Below are 22,651 nucleotides of genomic sequence, written 5' to 3' on the forward strand. Positions count from 1 at the left end.
TTAGGGGGTGTGATTATAGATAATGGCAATTGGTGGGTCTGTTTTTTTTTTTCATGTCTTTAGTAGTAAATATGATTATGTGCAGGCTGATTGTGGATCAAACAATATGAACACATTACACAGCGAATATCAATCATTTCCTGATCTCTTTTCTATTTTTTAACTTCTCACTTTGTAATGTTTTTATTTATTTTTTTCCCCTTTTTGCTACAGTTCCTCTTTAAATCTATTTGTTCCTGACATCCCAAATTTCACTGTATACTTACAAGAGTCTACAAATGTGGGCATCAGTTTAATTTACCATGCATGTGGACTGCCTGGATATACAACGTTTTAGATGATGCTCTCCCAAATCTTACAACACCCCTCCCACAATCATGTGAATGCACCCCAGAAATCATCACAACCCAATTGCTGAATGCTTTACTCTACACCACATCATGCTATTGTCCCCCCCCCCCCCCCCCCCCTTCCACCACTATTTTTTAGAATGGGAGGATTGGTTTGTGGATGTAAAAGCTATGCCGTCTGTAAATGATAGTGAAGGAAGGAGGTGATTGGCTTGCATACCATGGCCACAGAAGCAATACCTGTTGGAGACTGTGCCAGTGCATGGAACTAGTGGTCCTTCTCTATAAGCCAGTAGGGCTTCATGCAGAAGCCCCCTCATGATTCCACCACTAGAACTTTTGGGAATCATGTTAGTATAAATATGGGGGAGGGGTGTTGCTGCTTTCGTGTTTGGTAGAGGTAGGTTAAAGGGAGATAAAATTAAAAGAAAAGCTACATGATTACATAGTTCATACATATAAACAAAGGCCAGTCAATAAAAAAGTTTCATGATGGAATTTTGCAACTTACTTGCTATGTTTTCTTGCAGCGAGTGATGCTCCAAAAATGCAACGTCTCCGTAACTGCGCTTACTTGGATCTCCAACTAAGCACCTAAAAGTATCAAAACATTAGGATAATAGAAAATATATACATATCTTAAACTATATAAATAGTTCTCAAGAAAATGGCTGTAAGAATTATAAGGTAAACTAGAAAATAATGTGCACAGACAGACCTCTCCCATACCATATACTTCTTAGTGTGGTCACACACTGGATACCATTGGGTTTATGAATCACTTCTCTTTAATTAGCATTTCAAGAAGGGCCTGTTCATACTATGGTGATTAGCTGACGATTTCCGCTAATCACCAAAGTGCTATTTTACTCTATGGCAGTGATCTCACTGCCGCGTTTGGCGCTGATTGTGGGCATTTTCCGATTAGTGCCAATCGCAAAATGCGTTAACATGCAACATTTTGCCAGAATTCTAGAGCGATCATGGTACAGTGCTTATAAAGCGCTGACTGCGATTGCTCTGAATTGTGGAATTGGGAGCAGGGATTTTCACCCATGCAAAATGGAAGTGCTAAGTGCTACCGTTTTGCAATTTATAGTGTGAATGGGCCTGAAAGGGTGTGGAATGTAGGCAGAACTGAGCAGCTACCTGGTGAGTAGTGACCACACGTGGGTTTATTTCAAAATGATCTGTACAAAAAACTTAAGTCTCATTCACAGGTTAGACTAAACTTGGAAGAGGCTTCTGGCTTAGGCTGTCTCAGCCAAGAAATTAGTGTGTGATTAGCTGCTCCAATGTGTTGGCAAAAGGTTTAGAGTGCCAGATGATCTTGTGCAAGTGCATTGTCCCCTTCTTACTCCTTCAGAGCATTATTATTATTGATTTATAAAGCGCCAACATACTCTGTGGCACTGTACAAAGTAAGAAAAGAACATGGGGTACATAACAGACAATGGAGTACAATATACAAGATACATAATTAGTGACAAAATACAAAAACAATATGAAATACAAACTATAGAACCGGTAATGACAGTGATAAAAGTAACATGATGAATAAAATGTATAATGTTTTCCAAGACACAAAAGGGGGAGAGAGCATGACATTCGGCTGTAGCCTAGCAACGTCTACAGCATTCAGCACTGAACCTTCAAAATTAAGAGCCTTTTTATACAAATGGTATTCAAATTGTATTGTAACTGTACATGGTCCAATTTGAAGTAATCTATCAAATTTATAAAACTTGTAATTCTTTGTAGAATTTGGAAAGCATACTGTGCAGACATGCAGATTTAGTAAGATTTTTTTAATGGATTAGACTGTGGTAGACTTATGGGTGAACATTTATCAAGAGTGTCTGAGGCAAAATATTGGTAGGTTTTTAAAAATCTGTGTAGAACTGTCTCAGGCATCTTAAGAAATAATTAGATAGTGCAGTTTCCTTCTAAAACTGTTGTAAAATAGGAGGTGTTAGGAAGGTCTCTCAGACAGTGCAGTGTGTAAGGGAAATAGCGGTTGCTGAGGTAACCAACACATCTGCTATATTGATACCAGCAGGCTGTGAGGTATTCAGTAGGGGGGAAGAGCCCTTCACAAATCATGTCTAGCCTGTGCACAAGCTGTAGAACTGCTATTAAGCACTGCAACAGTTTAGGGTTGGATTTTCAATTTTCTTAGCTGTAGTGTAGCTCTAGAAATTCATGCTAAATTGCCGCTATTATGTAGAATTTAAGACGTTTCTTATTATGCAGAACTGTCCCTCCACTGGATAGAACTGTTTAAAGGGAAGGTTCAGGGAGGGTGGGTAAAAAATAGAAATCAATTTCCACTTACCTGGGGCTTCCTCCAGCCCGTGGCAGGCAGGAGGTGCCCTCTCCGCCGCTCCGCATGCTCCCGGTGGTCTCCGGTGGCCGACCCGACCTGGCCAGGCCGGCTGCCAGGTCAGGCTCTTCTGCGCTCCAAGGCCCGGAACTTCTGCGTCCCACGCCGGCGCTCTGACGTCATCGGACGTCCTCCGGCCTCTACTGCGCAGGCGCAGAACTACTGCGCATGCGCAGTAGAGCCCGGAGGACATCCGATGACGTCAGCGCGCCGGCGTGGGACGCAGAAGTTCCGGGCCTTGGAGCGCAGAAGAGCCCGACCTGGCAGCCGGCCTGGCCAGGTCGGGTCGGCCACCGGAGACCACCGGGAGCATGCGGAGCGGCGGCGAGGGCACCTCCTGCCTGCCACGGGCTGGAGGAAGCCCCAGGTAAGTGGAAATTGATTTCTATTTTTTACCCACCCTCCCTGAACCTTCCCTTTAACAAGAAAAAAACTGTTGGTAATGCTTTGATAAATCTGTCCCACAGTGTATAAGAAAGTAATGTGGTCTATAGATGTAATTACCACATGGCCTCTAGAGGGACCATCAAAGTCACATTCATTCCATATAGCCAATGCATGTAAGGTATTTGTCAACTAAGATGATTGATTGATTGAGGCTACAGAACAGAAGATACATTATAAATAGCAGTTTAAAAAGCCTCTGACACCAATGAATAGTTGGTTTGAATTCAGTTTTGTGTGAAGTTATTAAAATTAGGTAAATGTGGTACATTACACATAGGAAGTAACCAAGCTGATTGCATTAAATAGTCAAAATATGCTCTTCACTAAAATAGCAATCTTTATAAATAGTCCTTATTTTAAAACTAAGTTCATTGCTAAAATATTAATTAAGAAAAAGTAACCAAATGACAACATCACACCCAACCATAAAAATCATTAGAACTACATAAAGCCACAAAAGATGCTGGCACTACATAATGTAATTACAAAATAACTAGCAATATTGACATTTTCCAAGACTTCAGTTTAATTATTTGACTGAATTTCATCAAATGGACCATGAATATTTTTTTTGTAGATCAATGTGTAGCCACCTATGGTACGACCTGAGCTACTGCCCAAATGCTTCAGATGGGTATGCAGTGGTTTTCAAATACCTTCATGTATAGGTTGTTGAGTATAGATGTTTGAAGGCCTTTTTAAAAGTACTGCAAAGGCCTGGCTGCACACTCTAATTATCACCTGAAACAAACATGATGCTAACAACTGAATGACGCCTTTTTAGGCTAATCAAAATTGGACAAACATTTTCTCACAAAAGACTAATTAATCATCTCAATATAATTTTCTGTGCAAGAATAATGTATTGAATACTAGTAAGGGAATGAATATAACAATGTTTGGGTGTACTGGTAATTCATGTGCTATACTACTGTATTACAGCATCTATCCATGAACAGTAAACCCTATCTTTTGAAAGGTCTTAAAGAGTAACTGTCAGGCTGCAAAAGCTAATTTAAACCTCTATTCTCCTGTGTTAAACAGTTTAGAAGGAAGCCAAAAAGGCAATACTGAAGTTAAAAATCTCTCTTACTTTGATGTTTGCTGGACAGCAAGGCTCTGTATTCCCAAGCTCCTAAGGAGGCCGGCAGGACGCATAACAGAAACTGCAAAGCATTCTGGGGCTGCTTCTTCTCCCCAGTGCACTCCCTTGGTCCTCCCCTTCATTTCCCTATGCCTTCCGCCCTAAGGCTGCTTTCGCAGTGGGAAGTTACAGGCTCATGTTACAGCAGCTTGTAACAGCAGCCTAAACTCACAGCACTGAAAAATCAATGTGCTGTTCACAGGGCACATGTTCGGTTAGAGTATACTGCTTGAGTCGCTATTGTTCCTAGACACATGGATAGTTAATATTCACTGCACAGTAGTGTTGTCCGGATCATGAACTATTAGGATCTTTGATCCTGATCTTTTTTGTGAGTCGAATCATCAGGAAGCAAGGAAAGGGAGGATATGACATCACAATTGGCTTCATACAACACAGACAAACATGGAACCTGCCATGAAGGAGCATCATTCTCTGCAAATACTATATAAAAATTCTGTGAAATCCAAACGTGGACAGTGAAATGCATATGTAATGTATGTACAGCCAATATTTAGCTACTGATATATGCGTTTTTTTTTCCTCTGAGACCCTATACCTAACAGCTCCTCTTTAAGGTCACTTTCTGCTCACATTCACTGTTTTCTACCTGTATGCCACAATCAGAATCAAGAATTAAAATAGTATTTGATTCTCCTGTATTTGAGCATTGTATTTCCAGACAAGGAGCACACACATGTTAAAGACTACCTCCGGTCAATAAAAAAAAAGTTTAATTGCAATACATGTATGTAGTCTATCTACTGTGTATAGTTAGATGTACATACAAAGTTTACATCTGGTACACCATAGTGTCACCTCCATCTTTCTCCTCATGCTGATGCCTTGCAAGTAAACCCTCAGCATTGTGTCCTCCCCTTTAATCTTGTGCCCTCAATGTCCTGCAAATATGCCCAGAGCCGGGACAAGGTCCTCCAGCACCCAAGGCTGAGACCCCAAAGTGTGCCCCTCCATCCCTGCCTCCCCAGCCGTCACACACTGATTGCTATTAGACTAAGAGGCGCCACAGGGCCCACAACCTCCCCAACACCTTAATATCTAGTTATCTGGCTGCAGTCACTGCCATGTATCCCCTTTTATTATTTCTTTCTGCTTCAAACACAATTAGGACTGACAGCTGAATGAATTCTGCGCCCCCTCCTACACTGCGCCCTGAGGCTGGAGCCTCTCCAGCCTATGCCTCGGCCCAGCCCTGAATATGCCTACACATACTCTGTACAGATTATGGTCTACTCTGGTCTGATGACATTATAAAAGTCAGGCTTGTTTTGGTACAGCACTTGGGTAAGAAGTGAGAAACGGAGCAGAGGCAGAGAAGAACATAATTCTAATCCCAGATGTCTGCCTGCCTGAATCAGATTACATCTCTTTTCACAGTGTGTGTGGGATGAGAGTGGGACATGGGGGTGGAGTCACGACATATATCCCCCAGCATCCTTTGCGCCCACGGTTAGGAAAGAAAAAAAATTGCCAGAGCCCAACTTCAGACAAGGTGAGGATTTCATGGCCATATGTGGAATAAAGACCCGGGGAGGGAGGTGTCGTACTTTATCATGTGTGATTTAATATATCTTGGCAACTTATTAGGTTTAAAGCAAACTGTCATCTATAATTTAGGTACTCTACAAGTGGCTGAGTTGTGTATTTTTCCTTCAGAACTCTGCTGAGGTAACTACCGATTTTCACATCTAAGAATAGCTTTTTACACACATTTAACAAGTAACCTTAGAACATTAAATAAATAAATAATCACTTTGTTTTTCTTGCAGTTTCTCTTATAGACTTACCTGAGCGCACCCATGTTGCCATAAAACCGTTCGTCATGATTGGCTGCACACCTCCCATTGACTCTGCCACCCTCCTCCCAGCCCACACACACCTTGCAGAGGTCACCATCTGCTCCCGGCATGCACCCCTTCCAGAAATAGTTCTTGTAAGCTGGAGGAGGACAGCAAAGCCAAAGGGACAACTAAATACACTTTTTTAACAAGAACCAAACCACACTTATAAAAACAAGACTTCAGCCATGTCATGAAGAGATAAAAAATTATACACTACATTAATAGATAACGTAAAACAAGTTGTCAACACAAAAGGGAGTATAACAGTAAGTTACCCTTTTGATAATTTAATGAAAACTGTCATAAAAACTTGAAAAGACAATATTCAGACAACATAATAACAGGTCAGCTGTGGAGAACCTCATCCAAAACATAATTATGTATTACTATGTATGTTGTGTGAAATACTATTGATTTTTATCTCATGATTAATTTACTCTGACAAATAAGCAAATGATGAACTGTGGTTCCATTGTAAGCACTAAATAGAAGCATCACTAGTAGTTACTGAATATTTGCTATTCACACCAAAAGGAGGATGGATGGATGTGCATAATTCTAGCTTATCTGGGGAAAGATGTAATTCATGTCCTATTGCTCATTTCCTCTGATCTACCTACCCGAATTAATATCACAATCCCACGTCTCGTTCCTTGGTGCCCGCACTGTATATTTGCTGAGTAGGAGCCATCCTGCTGGGCTGTACATATTACCATGGCAGGAGCGACGCCCAGCCAGGTCAAGAAGGGTCACTGCTTTCATACTCTTCCTGGCGACAGCTAGAGCATAGAGACCTGGGAACCCTACAAAGGTGATTACATGATAAAAAGCGGTTCAGAAAATTAGGTAAATGATTTACATATATCATAATGATAAAACATACATCAATCAAAACACGTTTTACAGAGTTAAATAAAATAAATATATATCAGAAAAAATACAATAACTAAAACCAATGGAGCCAAAACAAGATGAATAGCGTATTTTGTCTAAATGGAGCTGTGAGATTTTTTCCACTATATTTAGTATTGGCTCCACTGTAGCAGAGTCCTGAAATCTCTGGTATTGTATACCAGTGTTTTACATTTTTTATATGAAATTATTACATTTTTAAATATTTCAACTTGTATGACACTTTAGTTGCAGCAACTTGCAGGCACTGTAGCATAGGCCTTGAAATGTTGGCAAGCAGCAGCCTAAAATTTTGTAGTTGCATCCACTGTAGCAGAGGGCTAAAAAAAAATGCCATTTTCCAGCTTAAACATTAGAATTAGAAATAGCAGCCACACTAGGTGAGGCCTGAAAAATTGAGCAATTAGCAGCTTAAAGCGGAATATAACCCTGCATTTCAACTTTGCTCTAAAACATTATTTACAGTATATTATATGCAACCAGCATTTTTTTTTTTACTAGACCAGCATTGGAAGGGTTACACAGGGCTTTAAAGTCCCTGGAGATTTTTGCAGACGCATCCGAACTTGAGTTAGATACTTTTTGTTTACACAAATGTATCTAAGTGTTTATTGTGACTCATCTCTCTCACTGAGAAGGAGTTGGAGGACAGCCAAAGAGTGTGTAACATTTCTAAATATATACATATAACTAAATAGAATGTAACTATCTGAACGTCTGCACGGAACTTAAAACCTCTGTGTTTAACCATTCCAATGCTGGTCTAGTAAAAAAAAATGCTTTTCGCATATAATATGCTGTAAATAATGTTTTAGAGCAAAGTTGAAATGCAGGGTTATATTCCGCTTTAAACATTTGAAATAGCAACCCCACAAGGTAAGGCCATAGAAAATACCTGCCAAATAAATATTCAAATGTCCTCTGTATTAGATAAAGGCCTGAAGTAACTGGCATGCACCATGGAAAGCAATAATATTAACACATTTTTTGGGATCCAACCAACCAAAGTAGGACCAAATGACATACTATGTGCCGTGCTGGTGGTGGTGAAGGATAGTTGTGCCTGTGGCCAAAGAGAACATGGGGCTTGGAGTAAGTGGCATGCACCAGGGTAATAATACAATTTTGTGGTTGGGGTAGAGCCAATCGAAGTAGGGACAAATGAGATACTGGGTAGTGGTGCAGGATAGTTGTGTCTGTGGCCAGGGTAAACATGAGGCCTGAGTAACTAGCATGCGCCAGGGTAATAATATAATTTTTTGGTTGGGGTAAAGCCAATGGAAGTATGACCAAATGAGATACTGGGTGGTGGTGCAGGAAAGCTGTGCCTGTGGCCAGGGTGGACATAAGGCCTGGTGTAACTAGCATGCGCCAAAATAATATTACAAATTTTTGGTTGCGGTACAGCCAGTCGAAGTAAGGCCAAATGCGATACTAGGTGGTGGTGGTGCAGGATAGGTGGCCAGGGCAGACATGATGCCTAGAGTAACTGGCATGCGCCAGGGTAATAATGCGTAACAATCATATTACACGTTGGTACTGTAACTCTCTGAAATCTAAGCCTCTTTCATGTATATTGTAAATGTTATGTAATCGACACTGCTGTGTGCTTCACTTGTCTGTCACGATCCCTCCAGCTGCACTTGATGCGGGGCAAGCCAAAGCTACATGGCAAATTGTGACAGCTCTGGCCATACGTTTAAGCCTGCACACCCAGAAGTCCAGAGGTTCCTCGCTCCTCAGAGTGTTCATGGTGATCATTAACCCAAGGCAGTGGGATAACTGTTGGTCGAGGTGTTCTCTGAGGGTGTGTTCTCGGATATGATTGGCACATCACCCTCAGCAGCAATTCACCCTGTTCTTGAATAGTGTTACTATTGGCACCTCTTTGGCTGTTAATGGCTCTTCCTGTACCACTGCCCTGAAAAGCAAAATACAGCATCTGTCTCAGCTTGGTATGGAGGTTCTGCATTTTGGCCACCCTCTGTGATTGTGCTCGCTACTCCACCATTTTCTGTTTGTACTGAGGGTCTTATAAGGTTGTCACTCAGTACAGGTCCATGTCCTTCATGGTTTTGATACAGGGGTCCTTCCTCGGGCATGTCCATATCAACGTTCCCATTCTAATGAGGTTTGAGGCAGAAGATTTGAGGCAAAAGACTCCAGCTCCTCTTCCTCATCCAGGGAAACAACCTCCACCATTGTTTGTTCCCTCCAGCCACGGATAAAACCAGGGTCCCCCGAAAGGTGAGAAGTACCCTGTGAAGCCTGCTCCACTTGCTCTTTCTCAACACCACAGCCACCATTCTCCGCCTCTGACTCTTCAGACTCCTCCCTCTGCCCATGTGCATTGCCCCCTCTCCAAATTGCCCCAGCGTAAACTCTTTCTCCTCTTCACTCTCTAGTTCATCTATGGCCTGCCCAAGGACATGTTTACGGCATGCTCGAAATAAAAGATAAATGGCATGAAGTCCCTGATGCTGCCACTGACCAGATTAGTGGTATCCGCGAAGGGACGCATCAGTCTGCAGGCGTAGTTTATGAGCACCCATTGCCTCAAATATAAAAATATCCCACCTCCCCAGACACTGTCCTACTAGTAAGCGCACAGAGGTACTCATTCACAGCACATTGTTATAGCCGATCCAACATAAGCAAAATCAAATTCCATCTGGTGGGGCTGTCGCAAATTAAGTGTCTCACAGAAATTTTGTATTGCCGCTAAATTTCAGCAAGGCAAGCCATGGCCATGTTGGATCATCAGAAATGGGCAGCCACTTTTCTGTCCTGCTTCAGGACATATGGGGTACTTGTCCACGAAACATTGCACAATGAGATTTAATGCATGTGCCAAGCAAGGCACGTAAGTCAATTTGCCAGTTTACAGTGAAGACAACAGATTGGAAGCATGGTCACACATGACTTTACCAACACTGAGGTTGTGTGAGGTCAGCCTGTGTCTGCAGAGTGGACAACAGTGCAGGTCCAGTGTGGCTTTTTGCTTCCAGGCACAAAATCCGCAACACAACACGACACCGTCGTACCTGCACAGTGGACTAGACACTGGGAAGCTCAAGGGGCAGGTGGAAGGTGGAACACAAGGAGGCTGGCTTGCCTTCTCAGGGTAGTTATTCCTAAGTGGGTGCTGGTCTTTCTACAACTAATTTGCTTGTGACACAGGATGCAGATGGCTTTTGAATGGTCAGCAGAACACACAGAGAAGTATTTCCATACTAATGAGCCTTGTTGAGCCGGTCTAGTACTGCTAGAAGTGACCGTTAGCGGTGTCTGGCTGACCCCAGGTGACGGCACACTTTGCTGTTTGCCTCCTGTATCCTGCAACCTCTCCCTGCTTCCTACCCTCTTCTTCCCTCTCTGAGGCATGGTCTTTTCCTCTGAACTCTCCTCCTCCTGTTCCACTCTTGTGAGTATCTGCCTTGCTCCTCTCTTTTATCTGATGCCTTGCACAACACGTTTGTCCATCATTGCCTGGGAAAATAGCTTATTTAAGCAATGGGATTCATGTGTAGGGGCTGCTGTGGTGGTGGTGTTGCGGTTGGCCACATGAGAGGATGAGGAGGAGGGTACCGGATTTTTGGCAGCAGAAGAGGTAGACTGCTGAGTGAGGCAGTTAACCACATCTTCTGCATTTTGGGAATTAAAACAGTTTTCTTCTTCTGCATAAGATCACATATGCCAAGGCCACAGGATGACGCACCACCACAACCCCTAGAACATCTAAGCTTTGGCCTGCCTCTGCCTGTCATTTTTGTTAGAGCGAATGACCAGCCAAGGGGTATTGTCATACATCTTTTATTTATTTATTTTTGGGGGGGGCACACGGAGACACCGAAAACACACTGTACGGTTAGCCAGATGTTGAAGTGGCACAGTAACAGTCAGTACATTCTGATCACACAGCGGGCAGTGACCAGCCTTATGCTGGGAATACACGGTTCGTTTGAAATTATCAATCGAGCCGCTGATGGCTCGATTGCTAATTTCCGACCTGTCCGATACCCTGCCGGATCGATTCCGCACTCGATACCGGTGGGGAGAACAAAAAAAGGAACGCACGAAAGATTAGTAAATGCCCGCGGGGACGAGCGGGAATCGATCCGCATGCCTGCAGGGACGCGCCGGTATCAAGCTAGCGGCTCGATTCCGGTGCACAAACGAACCGTGTATTCCCAGCATATGGGTATTGTTCAAAATCTAAATTTTATTTTGGGCACCTGGAGATCACCTACAACACACAGTAGGGGAGATGTTGAAGTGACACAGTAACAGTACACTTGATCACACAGCAAGCAGCGAGTGACCAGCCAAGGGGTATTGTCACAAATCTAATTTTTTGGAGGGTGTACACGGACATCACCTACAATACAGTACAGTCACAAAGATGTTGAAGTGACACTTTAAAGGGAACCTAAACTGAGAAGGATATGGATTTTTCCTTTGAAAATATTAACAGTTGCCTAACTCTCTTGCTGATCCTGTGTCTCTAATACTTTTAGCCACAGCCCTTCAACAAGCATGCAGATCAGGTGCTCTGACTGAAGTCATACTGGATTAGCTGCATGCATGTTTCAGGTGTGTGATTCAGCCACTGCTGCAGTCAAAGAGATCAGCAGGACTGACAAGCAACTAATATTATTTAAAAGGAAACATACATATCCCTCTCAGTTTACACATTGATCACACAGGCAGCGAACAGGCAAGTATGGTCACACAGATGTTAAAGTGAGACAGTAACAGCACGTGTTGATCACATGGCAGGGAGGGGTATTCTCACAAATCGAATTTTTTTTTGGGGGGCACACTGGTATCACTTAGAACATACAGTATGGCCACACAAATGTGGAAGTGACATGGACAGGCAGTGACCAGCACAGGGGGTATTGTCACAAATTTCTGTGATGCTATTTTTTTATCGGGGGGGGGGGGGGCAAACTGATATCAGCAGTGACACAGTACAGTCGATCATATGGATGTTGCTGTGTGGTGGTAACACAGTACTGAGCATGTCACAAATGTCAGACACTAAATCACTATTGCGCAGTGACGGTGGGCTATAACGGTGACGCAGCCACACAAAGTATGGTCATACAGATGTTGATGTCACATGGTAACAGTGCGTGTTGATCACACAACAGGCAGTGACCAGCAATTATGTCACACTGTTGTTGTTTTTTTTTGGGGGGGGGGCACACTGATGTCACTGATAGCACAAAATGGTCAGTAACACTGGTGTTGCTAACACCAAAACTTTCATGTTGTAGTTAACACTGGTGTTGCTGTGATGAGTTGTGGGGTAACACAGCATGCGGCGTGCCACAAATGTCAGACACAATGGGTTTGATTCATTAAAACTAAGGCACCCATCAGCACTTGTTAATTTGCAGGAGAACGAGTTAAAATTAGCATGTGCATGCTACGCACGGTCTTCTCTGTGTAGCGTGCGCTCTTAACTCATGCGAGATAAAACTAATTGCTGTGAGATAGCATGTAGCGTGACCACGGAAGTCCACAAGCATGGCCACTACTACGTTTATTAACATAGTAGTGGCCGCGCTAGTGAACTATCGTGCTATTGGCAATTAGGTTTAGCTCGCGTAAGTTAAGAGCACACACTATGCAGAGAGGACCATGCATAGCGTGCACTTGATAATTTTAACTCATGCTCTTGCAAATTAAATTGCGCTGACGGGCGTGTTAGTTTTAATGAATCCACTCCTACATCACTATTGTGCAGTGACAGTGGACTATAATGGTGACGATGCCACACACAGTACAGCTACACATATGTTGTGTGACATGGTAACAGTGGGTGTTGAGCATTTTTCTGGACAACAGATTGATTTGATGAAAAACTCACCACTGCTGTAGGGTCAATGCACCTCACAAAAGAACCCTGCCAATGGGTGTACACAAAACTGAATTTTAATTCCCTAGTTTGATAAAGGCATATATAAAAGCCCCAACAGTCCTTTGCTTTTTCCCTATCTGCATAGCTTACAATCTGCATACCTTCTTTTGAAACACGGTCTAGTAAGTCATACGGGTTCATGAAGCAGTCAGAGCGGTCACCTATAAGGATACAATGGAACATAAGGTGAAAGCTTTCTTTATACATATTAGTTCTGTATCTCTGTTACAGCACCTATTTACAGACCCTGAGCCATGCAATATATAAAGAAACCTTATGTGTTTGAAGCACACTGCGAAATTCTTCTTGATTGTAAGCTCACAAGTCCCCTTCCCACCCTAGTATTTTTCATTTCATACAAACATCCTCAACAGTACATTTGGTAATGCAAAGACCAGAGAGAGTCATTTGGCAGTTCAAACTTCCCAGGGTGTTACTTTCATTTTATTGGTATGGAGAAGGGTGCTAATCTCATTCATGGACAATGACCTCTTTTAATTCATCCTTAGAAAGATCATTTTTGGAAAGTGGAAGTGGACTGGAAGGATTTGATTCACAAGATTAAAAATTTTAACATTGAAGTTGATATGCTACAGCCATTGCTCTTTCACTGAAACTAAGAAGTGCTGGCAGGATTCAAGGTATTATAACATGCTAGTAGCATTTACTGTATAACATGCTAGTATCATCAGTTTGCCAGCTTTGAAATTTTACAAATAGAAATACAGAATGGACTACATGCTTTTAACTGAAAAAGTTGAGTATGTAGCTGATGGGATATTGATAAGTTTAGAATCTTTTGGGAAAAGATACTGGTCTAGGACGTTGTGCCGGAAGTATTTCCCTATCCATAATTATTGTACAGTACATTGTTATATGCCAATCATGACGAGATTTTGTTTTGGTATGTTGGTGTTTTTGCTGATTTCTCGTGAGAAAAAAAAATCATGTATCATGCACAATAAATGCTAGTAAACAGAAAAAAAGAAAGTGCTTAAATCTCTCAAAATCACCTTGATAGAATAAATTGTAGTCCTTTTTAAAGGGGCACTATGGCTAAATTCTTCTTTATAAGTCCCTTTAACATAAATATTTGTATGTGCAGCATTGTTAATAGCATTTATTATGGCTGTTCAAATTTTTTTTTTACTCTGGCACTACCCATTTATTGTCAAGGAGGCACGTCAGAAGATTTACCTTACTGACGCCAAATCAGCATAATCCATTGAGTGGTAGGAGGCATCTAACTGTGTTCTGTCTTGCCGTTTTTTTCCTCCCCCCTCTGGTTTGCTCAGCGAGGATTATTCCAACTGTAACTGCAGTTTCTGAGCTACGTGTACAGCTGCAGCCACCGTACAGCGCAGGACGAGATAAAGCAGAACATAGCGATAGCGAGCGTGTCTGCTAGCTGCCGCCGCTGTGTGCGCACTTGAAAAGACTAGAGCTGGTTACCACAGTAACGGGCAACAATAGGTGTCCGTTGCTGTGCCAGCTTCAAAGAAGGGGTCCTCAGCAGGCAGCTCTAGTCTTTTCAAGTGCGCACACAGCGGCGGCAACTAGCAGACACGCTCGCTATTGCTGTGTTCTGCTTTATCTCGTCCTGCGCTGTACGGTGGCTGCAGCTGTACACGTAGCTCAGTAACTGCAGTTACAGTTGGAATAATCCTCGCTGAGCAAACCAGAGGGGGGAGGAAAAAACGGCAAGACAGAACACAGTTAGATGCCTCCTACCACTCAATGGATTATGCGGATTTGGCGTCAGTAAGGTAAATCTTCTGACGTGCCTCCTTGACAATAAATGGATAGTGCCAGAGTAAAAAAAAAATTTGAACAGCCACAATAAATGCCATTAACAATGCTGCACATACAAATATTTATGTTAAAGGGACTTATAAAGAAGAATTTAGCCATAGTGCCCCTTTAAAGATTTGTATTCCTTATAATGGTTTGCAAATGGTTGTCACAAAGTTCTGATCAATATCTGCAATTCCCAAGAACAATCAAAAGACCCTCCACTTTCCAATTTATAGGTAATCCCTCTCTAGCACCAGGTCTGATCCTTCTGTCCCACTGTCACTAATGAATGCAGGCAGAGGCTCTGACCTTTTCCCAATGTATATATTGCTTAAAGTGGCACTATGGTGAAAAATGTAAAAACTTAAAATATGTGCAAACAAACAAATAAGAAGTACGTTTTTTCCAGAGTAAAATGAGCCATAAATTACTTTTCTCCTATGTTGTTGTCACTTACAGTAAGTAGTAGAAATCTGACTGAAGTGACAGGTTTTGGACTAGTTCATCTCTTCATAGGGGATTCTCAGCAAGGCTTTTATTTTTTATAAAGATATTCCCTAAAAAGGATTTAAACAATGGTGTTGGCCAGCTTCCCTGCTCGCTGCACAGTTTTTTGGCAGTTGGACAGAACAACCGCCATTCACTAAGTGCTGTTGAAAATAAATAAATCCCTGAGAATCCCCTATGAAGAGATGGACTAGTCCAAAACCTGTCGCTTCTGTCAGATTTGTACTACCTACTGTAAGTGACAGCAGCATAGGAGAAAATTAATTTATGGTTCATTTTACTCTGTGAAAAATGTACTTCTTATTTGTATATGTTTGCACATTTTTTAAATTTTAAAATTTTTCGCCATAGTGCCCCTTTAAGTTTTAGGTACAATTCTAATTTAAGCCAATAGATGGAATTAAACCTCCAATCATTACCACCTCTCCACCTATTTAAACAGCAAAATGTAGGTTGGTAAAAAAAATCTGTCATATACCTGGTACTCACCCCAATATTCTACTGCAGCAGGCTGAAGACCACACTGCTCTGCAATGTAAGCATGTGTAGCATCTAATGACACAGCATCTACTTCATGTCTCTGAAAAAAAACAATAATGACACCACACAGGAATGCACAGTGGGTACAGAAAAGAATCACCAACAGTGGCTGGATAGAGTAATAGTTAAGGGCTTTGCTTCTGGCACAAGAGACCTGGGTTCAAATCTCGGCTCTGCCTGTTCAGTAAGCCTGCACTTATTCAGTAGGAGACCTTGGGCAAGTCTCCCTAACACTGCTACTGCCTATAGAGCGCGTCCTAGTGGCTGCAGCTCTGGCGCTTTGAGTCCACCAGGAGAAAAGCGCGATATAAATGTTCTGTGTTTGTTTTAAAATATTCACATTTTGTTTCTACTAAACTCTGCTGTCTGTTTCATCCACCTCTACTCATGCTCCTCTGAGGCAGCCCCTCTCTGCCAATCTACCCACTGGCTACCAGTTACCCAAATGATTCAGTTCCAATTCCTAACCCTATCATACAAAGCTCTATAAGCCTAATTTTTCACCCCAAAAAAAGTGCTGAAAAGTTGCCCCTCCGGCTTATATGCAAGTCAGTGTATGGTGGTACAGATGGTGGAACAGGTTTTCTTACTGGCAGAGGAGCATAAGGAAGTTGCACTAGTGATCCTGCTCTTGCCAGCTGTGTCCGTGCCCCCATCCCCTGCAAGATGGTGTGCAGAGTGTGCTGCTCAAGACTTCCTGTGTCTTCTGGCTTGTGGTGCGGAGCGTGCAATCAACGTGTCAGCAGTGCAATGATCAGGGATTCTTCCAGTGTGGTAATCGCTGTGTCTCATAACTATGATGCCATCTAGTGATGTCTTGAGACACAGCTGTATCATCCTGGTGCTCATCTGGCTATAGAGAGATGGAATGACTTGTACTAGGGGGCACATCTGGGTACTGTGGAGGGGACTATACTGGGGAGTGGGTTTATACAGGAGACAATCACTTTTTCTTGGTTTCCGAAGGAAAAGTGGGTACCTCAGCTTATACGTGGGTCAGCTTATATGCAAGTTTGTACGGTAGTTGTCACCTCCATACATTTCCTTATTAATCTCCAGATACCAACCCTCCTTGAATCTTCGTTCCCTCCATGAGAGCCTTTTCTCATCCAGCCTGGTTGCCTCCTCTCATACCCCAATCCAAAACATCTCACAAGCATCACCTCTCTTTTGGAACACTCTCCCACAGTTTGTCTGTCATCCTCCAAGCTTGGAAACCTTCAAACCTACTCTTAAAACACACCTTTTCAGACAAGCTTATAATTTGTCATAGCTCGCATTGGAGGCTCACTGCCTCATCGGCTAACCCATTTATCTCCTTCCCTACTTTGTCCACCCTGCTAACCTCTACATTGTAAGTTTGCAAGTACAGGGACCTCCCCCTAGTGTTTCTACATGTATTCCAGGATGTCCTGATTGCACAGTGTTCTGAACTTCTCATGTATCTATGCTCCCCATTTTTATTTCATATTATGTGCACTGCTAGTGAAGATGTTGGAACTAGAGATGGCCCGAACCTCTGATTTTCGGTTCGCGAACCGCGAACGCGAACTTCCGCGAAAGTTCGATTCGCGCAAACTTTCGCAAACCGCAATAGACTTCAATAAGGAAGCGAACTTTGAAAACTAGAAACTCTTATGCTGGCCACAAAAGTGATGGAAAAGATGTTTCAAGGGGTCTAACACCTGAGTTTTTGCATGGATGAGTGGGATAGACGCCAAAAGTCTCAGGGAAAAATCTGGATTTGAAGCAAAGCAGCGTTTTAAGGGCAGAAATCACATTGCATGCTAAATTGGAGGCCTAAAGTGCATTAAAACATCTTGCATGTGTATACATCAATCAGGGAGTGTAATTAGAGTACTGCTTCACACTGACACACCAAACTCACTGTGTAACGCACCGCACACAGCTGTTTGTGTAGTGACGGCCATGCTGGACTACTGCGCACCATGGCCAGAGTGCAGGCCACGGTGGTTTTCAAGCCCATATGGTCGCCGGGCTGTGGTAGCTCAATGATAGAACAACAGTGACTGTCAGGTAGGTATATGCAGTGATGGGTATTACAATGTGCACCTGTCACACACACAGGTAATCACTGAATGTGCTGGGCCTGGCAGTGGCACACACAATAGGAATTACCAAGCCTGTCTATGCAACACAAGTGTCAGTGGGACACACACAAAAAAATTCGATCACAAGAACAGGATTAGCTCTCAAAAGAGCTGTTGAGGGGTGCTTTTTTAGCAATAAGAATCAGCAAGGAGCAAGCTAAGAAGCCTACAAGAGTCTAACTAATCTTTCCCTATGAGAGTCTGCAGCAGCTTTCCCTTCTCTAAATAATGCAGGCACACAATTGAGTCCAATGCCTGACGCTGCCTGCCTTTTATAAAGGGGGGAATGGCTCCAGGAGGGAGTGTAGCCTGATTGGCTACAATGTGCCTGCTGACTGTGATGTAGAGGGTCAAAGCTAAGTTGACCCTAATGATGTAGTATAGTAGCTGAATCGAACCGCCATAAAGTTCGCGCTCGTGGGCGAAAGCGAACCACCAAAATTCGCGGGGAACCGTTCGCTGGCGAACCGTTCGGGCCATTTCTAGTTGGAAGTATATGAATTATAAAAATAATAATGGATGAAGGATCACCCTCAGCACAGTATTTTTGGGGGATGACTTTTGCTTTAAATACAGCCTTCAGTCTGTTAGGATGATTCTCTTCCAGCTTGGCATACCTAGACTGTGCAATATTTGCCCGCTCTTCTTCACAGAACACTGCTGAAATTAGCAGCTGTGTGATATGAGTCACATGCTGCAAACATAGTTCTAGTAAATTCAGGCTGTCCATAATTATTATTATTTTTTTTAAATCTCAGCTTATTGCTATTGCACAAACATAAATTCATTAACCATTGCTATGGTCATATTTGCAATTATTGATTGTGGTGGACCAGGTTTAGTAAATAAAGGCCAGATCTGCAGAGTTACGTGTGTGCTCCAATAACAAGAACCTTTAGAAAACCAGACCAACAAAGTAGGCTACCTTTACAATGACCAATGCCAGCATTAATTACAATTCATTATTCAACAGAAATGCAACTGCATTCAATCTAGACCCATAGTATATGCTGCTTACATATCTCAAGTACATTAACCAGCATTGTGGAATGAAAATTGCTTTCATAGCTTTGTGACAGATATGCCAGGACTACATACAGAATAATAATAATCTGCAAAATTTGTATTTCTGCCTGGCTAAATCATTAGAACAGACATCTGCCTTCTCCCCCTCTTCTCTATCCCAGTCTGCTCTGGCTACAGTTATGTTTTTGATGGACAAATAATAGATGGTTTATTTGTGTTGATCTTAATCTCTAAACATAATATTTACAAACTATAGTAAATAAATATTGATCCTTGTAAATAAGGATTGTTACCCATACCGATTATGGTTTGCACCCTACCTTGATCATCTTGATGCACTCAGTTAATGAAGATGCTTGGACACACACCAGTGGGTCTACCCTCACACTCAGTGCCCATTCCTCACACTTCTCCTTCTCAGCTGAACCGATGCAACACCAGTGGATAATCCTGTGGTCCAGGGAAACACCTGAGAATAGGTTGATATATTTTATGTTGTATCTAATCATACAAGTTCTCCTTGCTTCCTAGGTCCAATAGTGAATAACTTCAGATGTTCAAAGTGTGTTAGCTAATATGACATCAGTAAACACAAGTTCATTTTATACATTTCTGACAAAGGAATAATTAGAAACCTTTAGGCCTGGGGTGCCTATTAGAACATGATCTACTGGCATCGTACTCTATCTCTTTGACTTGGATGAGCTTAGTGCGATATGCTGTCCTGAGGTTTTGCACAGCAGTGTAGAAGACTATGATGTTGCAAAGTGGGGAGCCATACATTTATTATTTAGTATTTATATAGCGCCAACATCTTACGCAGCGCTGTACAGAGAATATTGTCTTGTCACTTAGGGGCTCACAGTCTAATCCCTACCATAGTCATATGTCTATGTATGTATTGTGTAGTGTATGTATCATAGTCTAGGGCCAATTTAGGGGGAAGCCAGTTATCTGTATGCGTTTTGGGGATGTGGGAGAAAACCCACCTAGACACAGGGAGAACATACAGACTCCTTGCAGATGTTGCCCTGGCTGGGATGCAAACCGGGAATCCAGCGCTGCAAGGTGAGAGCGCTAACCACTATGCCACCGTGCTGCCCACCACTATGCCACCGTGCTGCCATTAGAAGCATTTTGTGCTACTGCTGATTACAGTTGTGCTGCTGATTCCAACTATGCTGGACACAGAGTCACAATATCATGCTTACAATATCATGCTCAATTTGAACAAGCACTGTTCTACTTGGCTTACTGAGGAGGACTAATTACATCTAACTGACTGGTGGCTTGTGGTAATCACTGATGGACTGCTGCTGTATACGTGCTGCATTTGTTGCTTGCATCTGTAGGTAGATTCTACCTGGTAGATCATTCTCAATTCATAATTTCAAAGTAGCTAACAAGCTGAAAAAGTGAGGGCACCTCTGCTTTAGGCCCTAGAGCGAATGATGGCACATACATGCATTCACAAATAAATTGTTATCTTATTCAACTAACCATTTATATGAACTTGTTCTATTATGTATTTACTTTGAAATGTTATAATTTCAATATATTTGATTTTACTTTACACACAATCTTTTACTGGTCATAGATCAAATGGAAAGGAATAATTCAGTGACAAACCTGCCTTCACACAGGTGTCACTTCATTAGTTAGTCACATGATCACCAGCAAACAGGAGAGATCCATTAATGGGACTGTTCTAATTGGTTCCTTAGCTGGAGCTTTGAGTTTTGGTTCACGCTATGCATTCTAAATTCAATTTTGATAGACAGGGCACCAGAATAAAAACAGATGGGGTAAACACAGCAAATTCACATTTGGGCCAATTCACATTTCCACATTCCATTGGGCTCTTTGAGGTCCAACTCCATGCATTTTTGTCAATGGGATTCCACCGCAAGTCATTTGATAAATGGCATACCTCTATTTCAGAATGGCAGCAGACCCAGCAAGGAGTCATGTCGGTAATGACAACACATCCATCAATATGGTCCAGAATAGTAATAATCCAGCATAAAGGTTTGTATACATGCTCAGTTACTGTTGGACATAGGAAGTGACACCCAAGACAACAGTTTGAGGGCTGAGTGCTGTACTGATGTGTCACTAGCCTATAAGCGTTCTATTTCTATGGAAGGCGGAGATGGGATGGCACCACAGAGCATGATGGAGCGGTTTCCAGCTGGAGGGCTAAGGAGCAGAACAATGTGTTTAGTCGAGACGATCCAGTACTCCGGATCTCTTGGTGATGCATTGGGGCTGCCATAAACATGCTGGATTCTCAGCTGAGGTGGGCCCCCCTGGCCTCTTCGACCTTAAACTTTCTAGCGTGTCTACAATGCATTAGCTTGCAGCTGATAACTATCCTTTTAGAATGAGCAGTAGTTAAGACAAACTACATAAGGATCTGGATGGAAGCCTGTTTACAATAGCCTCTTTATGAAGAGGTTATGAAACTATACATTTTGTATCATCTATTGTACGGATTCTGTAGTTTTACAGAGGTTTATAGTTAAAATAAATAAATAAAATGCCCTGTCCTTTCCATGCTATCAACTGAGCATATAGTTAGATGCGAGAAGCAACAACACGGCTCAGGAGTGGGAGAGCTGCGTTATAAATCAGCTGAGGCAGAGAGAGACAGGAAGGCTGCTAGCAGTTAGCAGGGAACAGATAGCTGTTGCATCAGCACAGGAACAGCTGATTTACTGATGCAGATGTGCTGTGTAGAAGAAAAGAGTTGGTGTTAGAAGCTATTTTTTTTTTTACACAAGCTAAGCTGGTTCCAGTCATTGAATCATGACTGGGGCATTGCTAGACTGTGTAAAACTAGAGTTCAATGTAACTCACTAATGATAAGCTAATGTGATTTAGTACCTTAAATTAAAATCACATGGGGAAATTTGAGGCTGCTTTCAATGAATTAAGTAAAATAGTTATATTGCAGCTAGATGGTGGAAGTCCAGTATGTTTTTCTTACACATTAAAGACCTTATACACACAGCAATGCTAACAAGTACAGAAGTCATAAGCCACAGAGCTACTTGAGTGATGACACATACCCAATCAGTAACCATGATACACAAAAATCTCACCTTCATGACCCAGACTCTTTAAAAGAGCCACATAATCCAGTCCCAGTATCCCAGAAACCTCAAGATCATCTTCCAAAACCTGCAGCTCCTGTGTTGTGTCATGAAACAGGAGGTTCTGTCCTCCAAAGGCTTGTGAGGTGAACAGTTCAAGATGGCTTTTATATTTCCCAGCTCTTCCAAATAAATTCTGAAGGATATGAAATAAAATGAATTGTATATATACAATATACAGTATATATATATCTCTTGTTGTGTGTTTAACTGCAATTTGAGTGATACACAGTACCTGAACCAAAGTAAGAAATTTCTTTGTGGTTTTCTGCATGTTCCATCTTGTGACAATTGCTTTGCTGGGGCCTTGTCCCAGATTACAGGACCTGTAGGATTTCAGACTAGCTGTGGATCCATCAGGACATAAGAGCTCGAACTGCTTCAGCTCTAAATCTAAACAGATAAATAAATCAGATTTGAACCATTAAATATAGATAGCAGAGAACCATTTAATATTCATAGCTGCCTATATTTAGTATAAGTACTGTATG

At 42.2% G+C, this 22,651-nt stretch overlaps 1 protein-coding gene across 3 annotated transcripts in view; it reads right to left on the reverse strand.

Annotated features, from left to right (window-relative positions):
• LOC137519470 (serotransferrin-1-like) overlaps positions 1–22,651 on the reverse strand; it is an 88,642-nt gene that overhangs the window by 12,650 nt on the left and 53,341 nt on the right. For all 3 annotated transcript variants that reach the window (XM_068238432.1, XM_068238427.1, XM_068238438.1), the window contains exons 7-14: positions 22,396–22,553; positions 22,110–22,296; positions 19,326–19,474; positions 15,818–15,908; positions 13,129–13,188; positions 6,807–6,989; positions 6,133–6,283; positions 862–944 (exon numbers count right to left, since the gene is read on the reverse strand). In XM_068238432.1, coding sequence (XP_068094533.1) covers positions 862–944; positions 6,133–6,283; positions 6,807–6,989; positions 13,129–13,188; positions 15,818–15,908; positions 19,326–19,474; positions 22,110–22,296; positions 22,396–22,553 — 1,062 coding nt within the window. The remainder of the gene's footprint in view (positions 1–861; positions 945–6,132; positions 6,284–6,806; positions 6,990–13,128; positions 13,189–15,817; positions 15,909–19,325; positions 19,475–22,109; positions 22,297–22,395; positions 22,554–22,651) is intronic.

The sequence above is a fragment of the Hyperolius riggenbachi genome, chromosome 1, assembly GCF_040937935.1.
Source record: "Hyperolius riggenbachi isolate aHypRig1 chromosome 1, aHypRig1.pri, whole genome shotgun sequence".
NCBI classification, from domain to species: Eukaryota; Metazoa; Chordata; class Amphibia; order Anura; family Hyperoliidae; genus Hyperolius; species Hyperolius riggenbachi.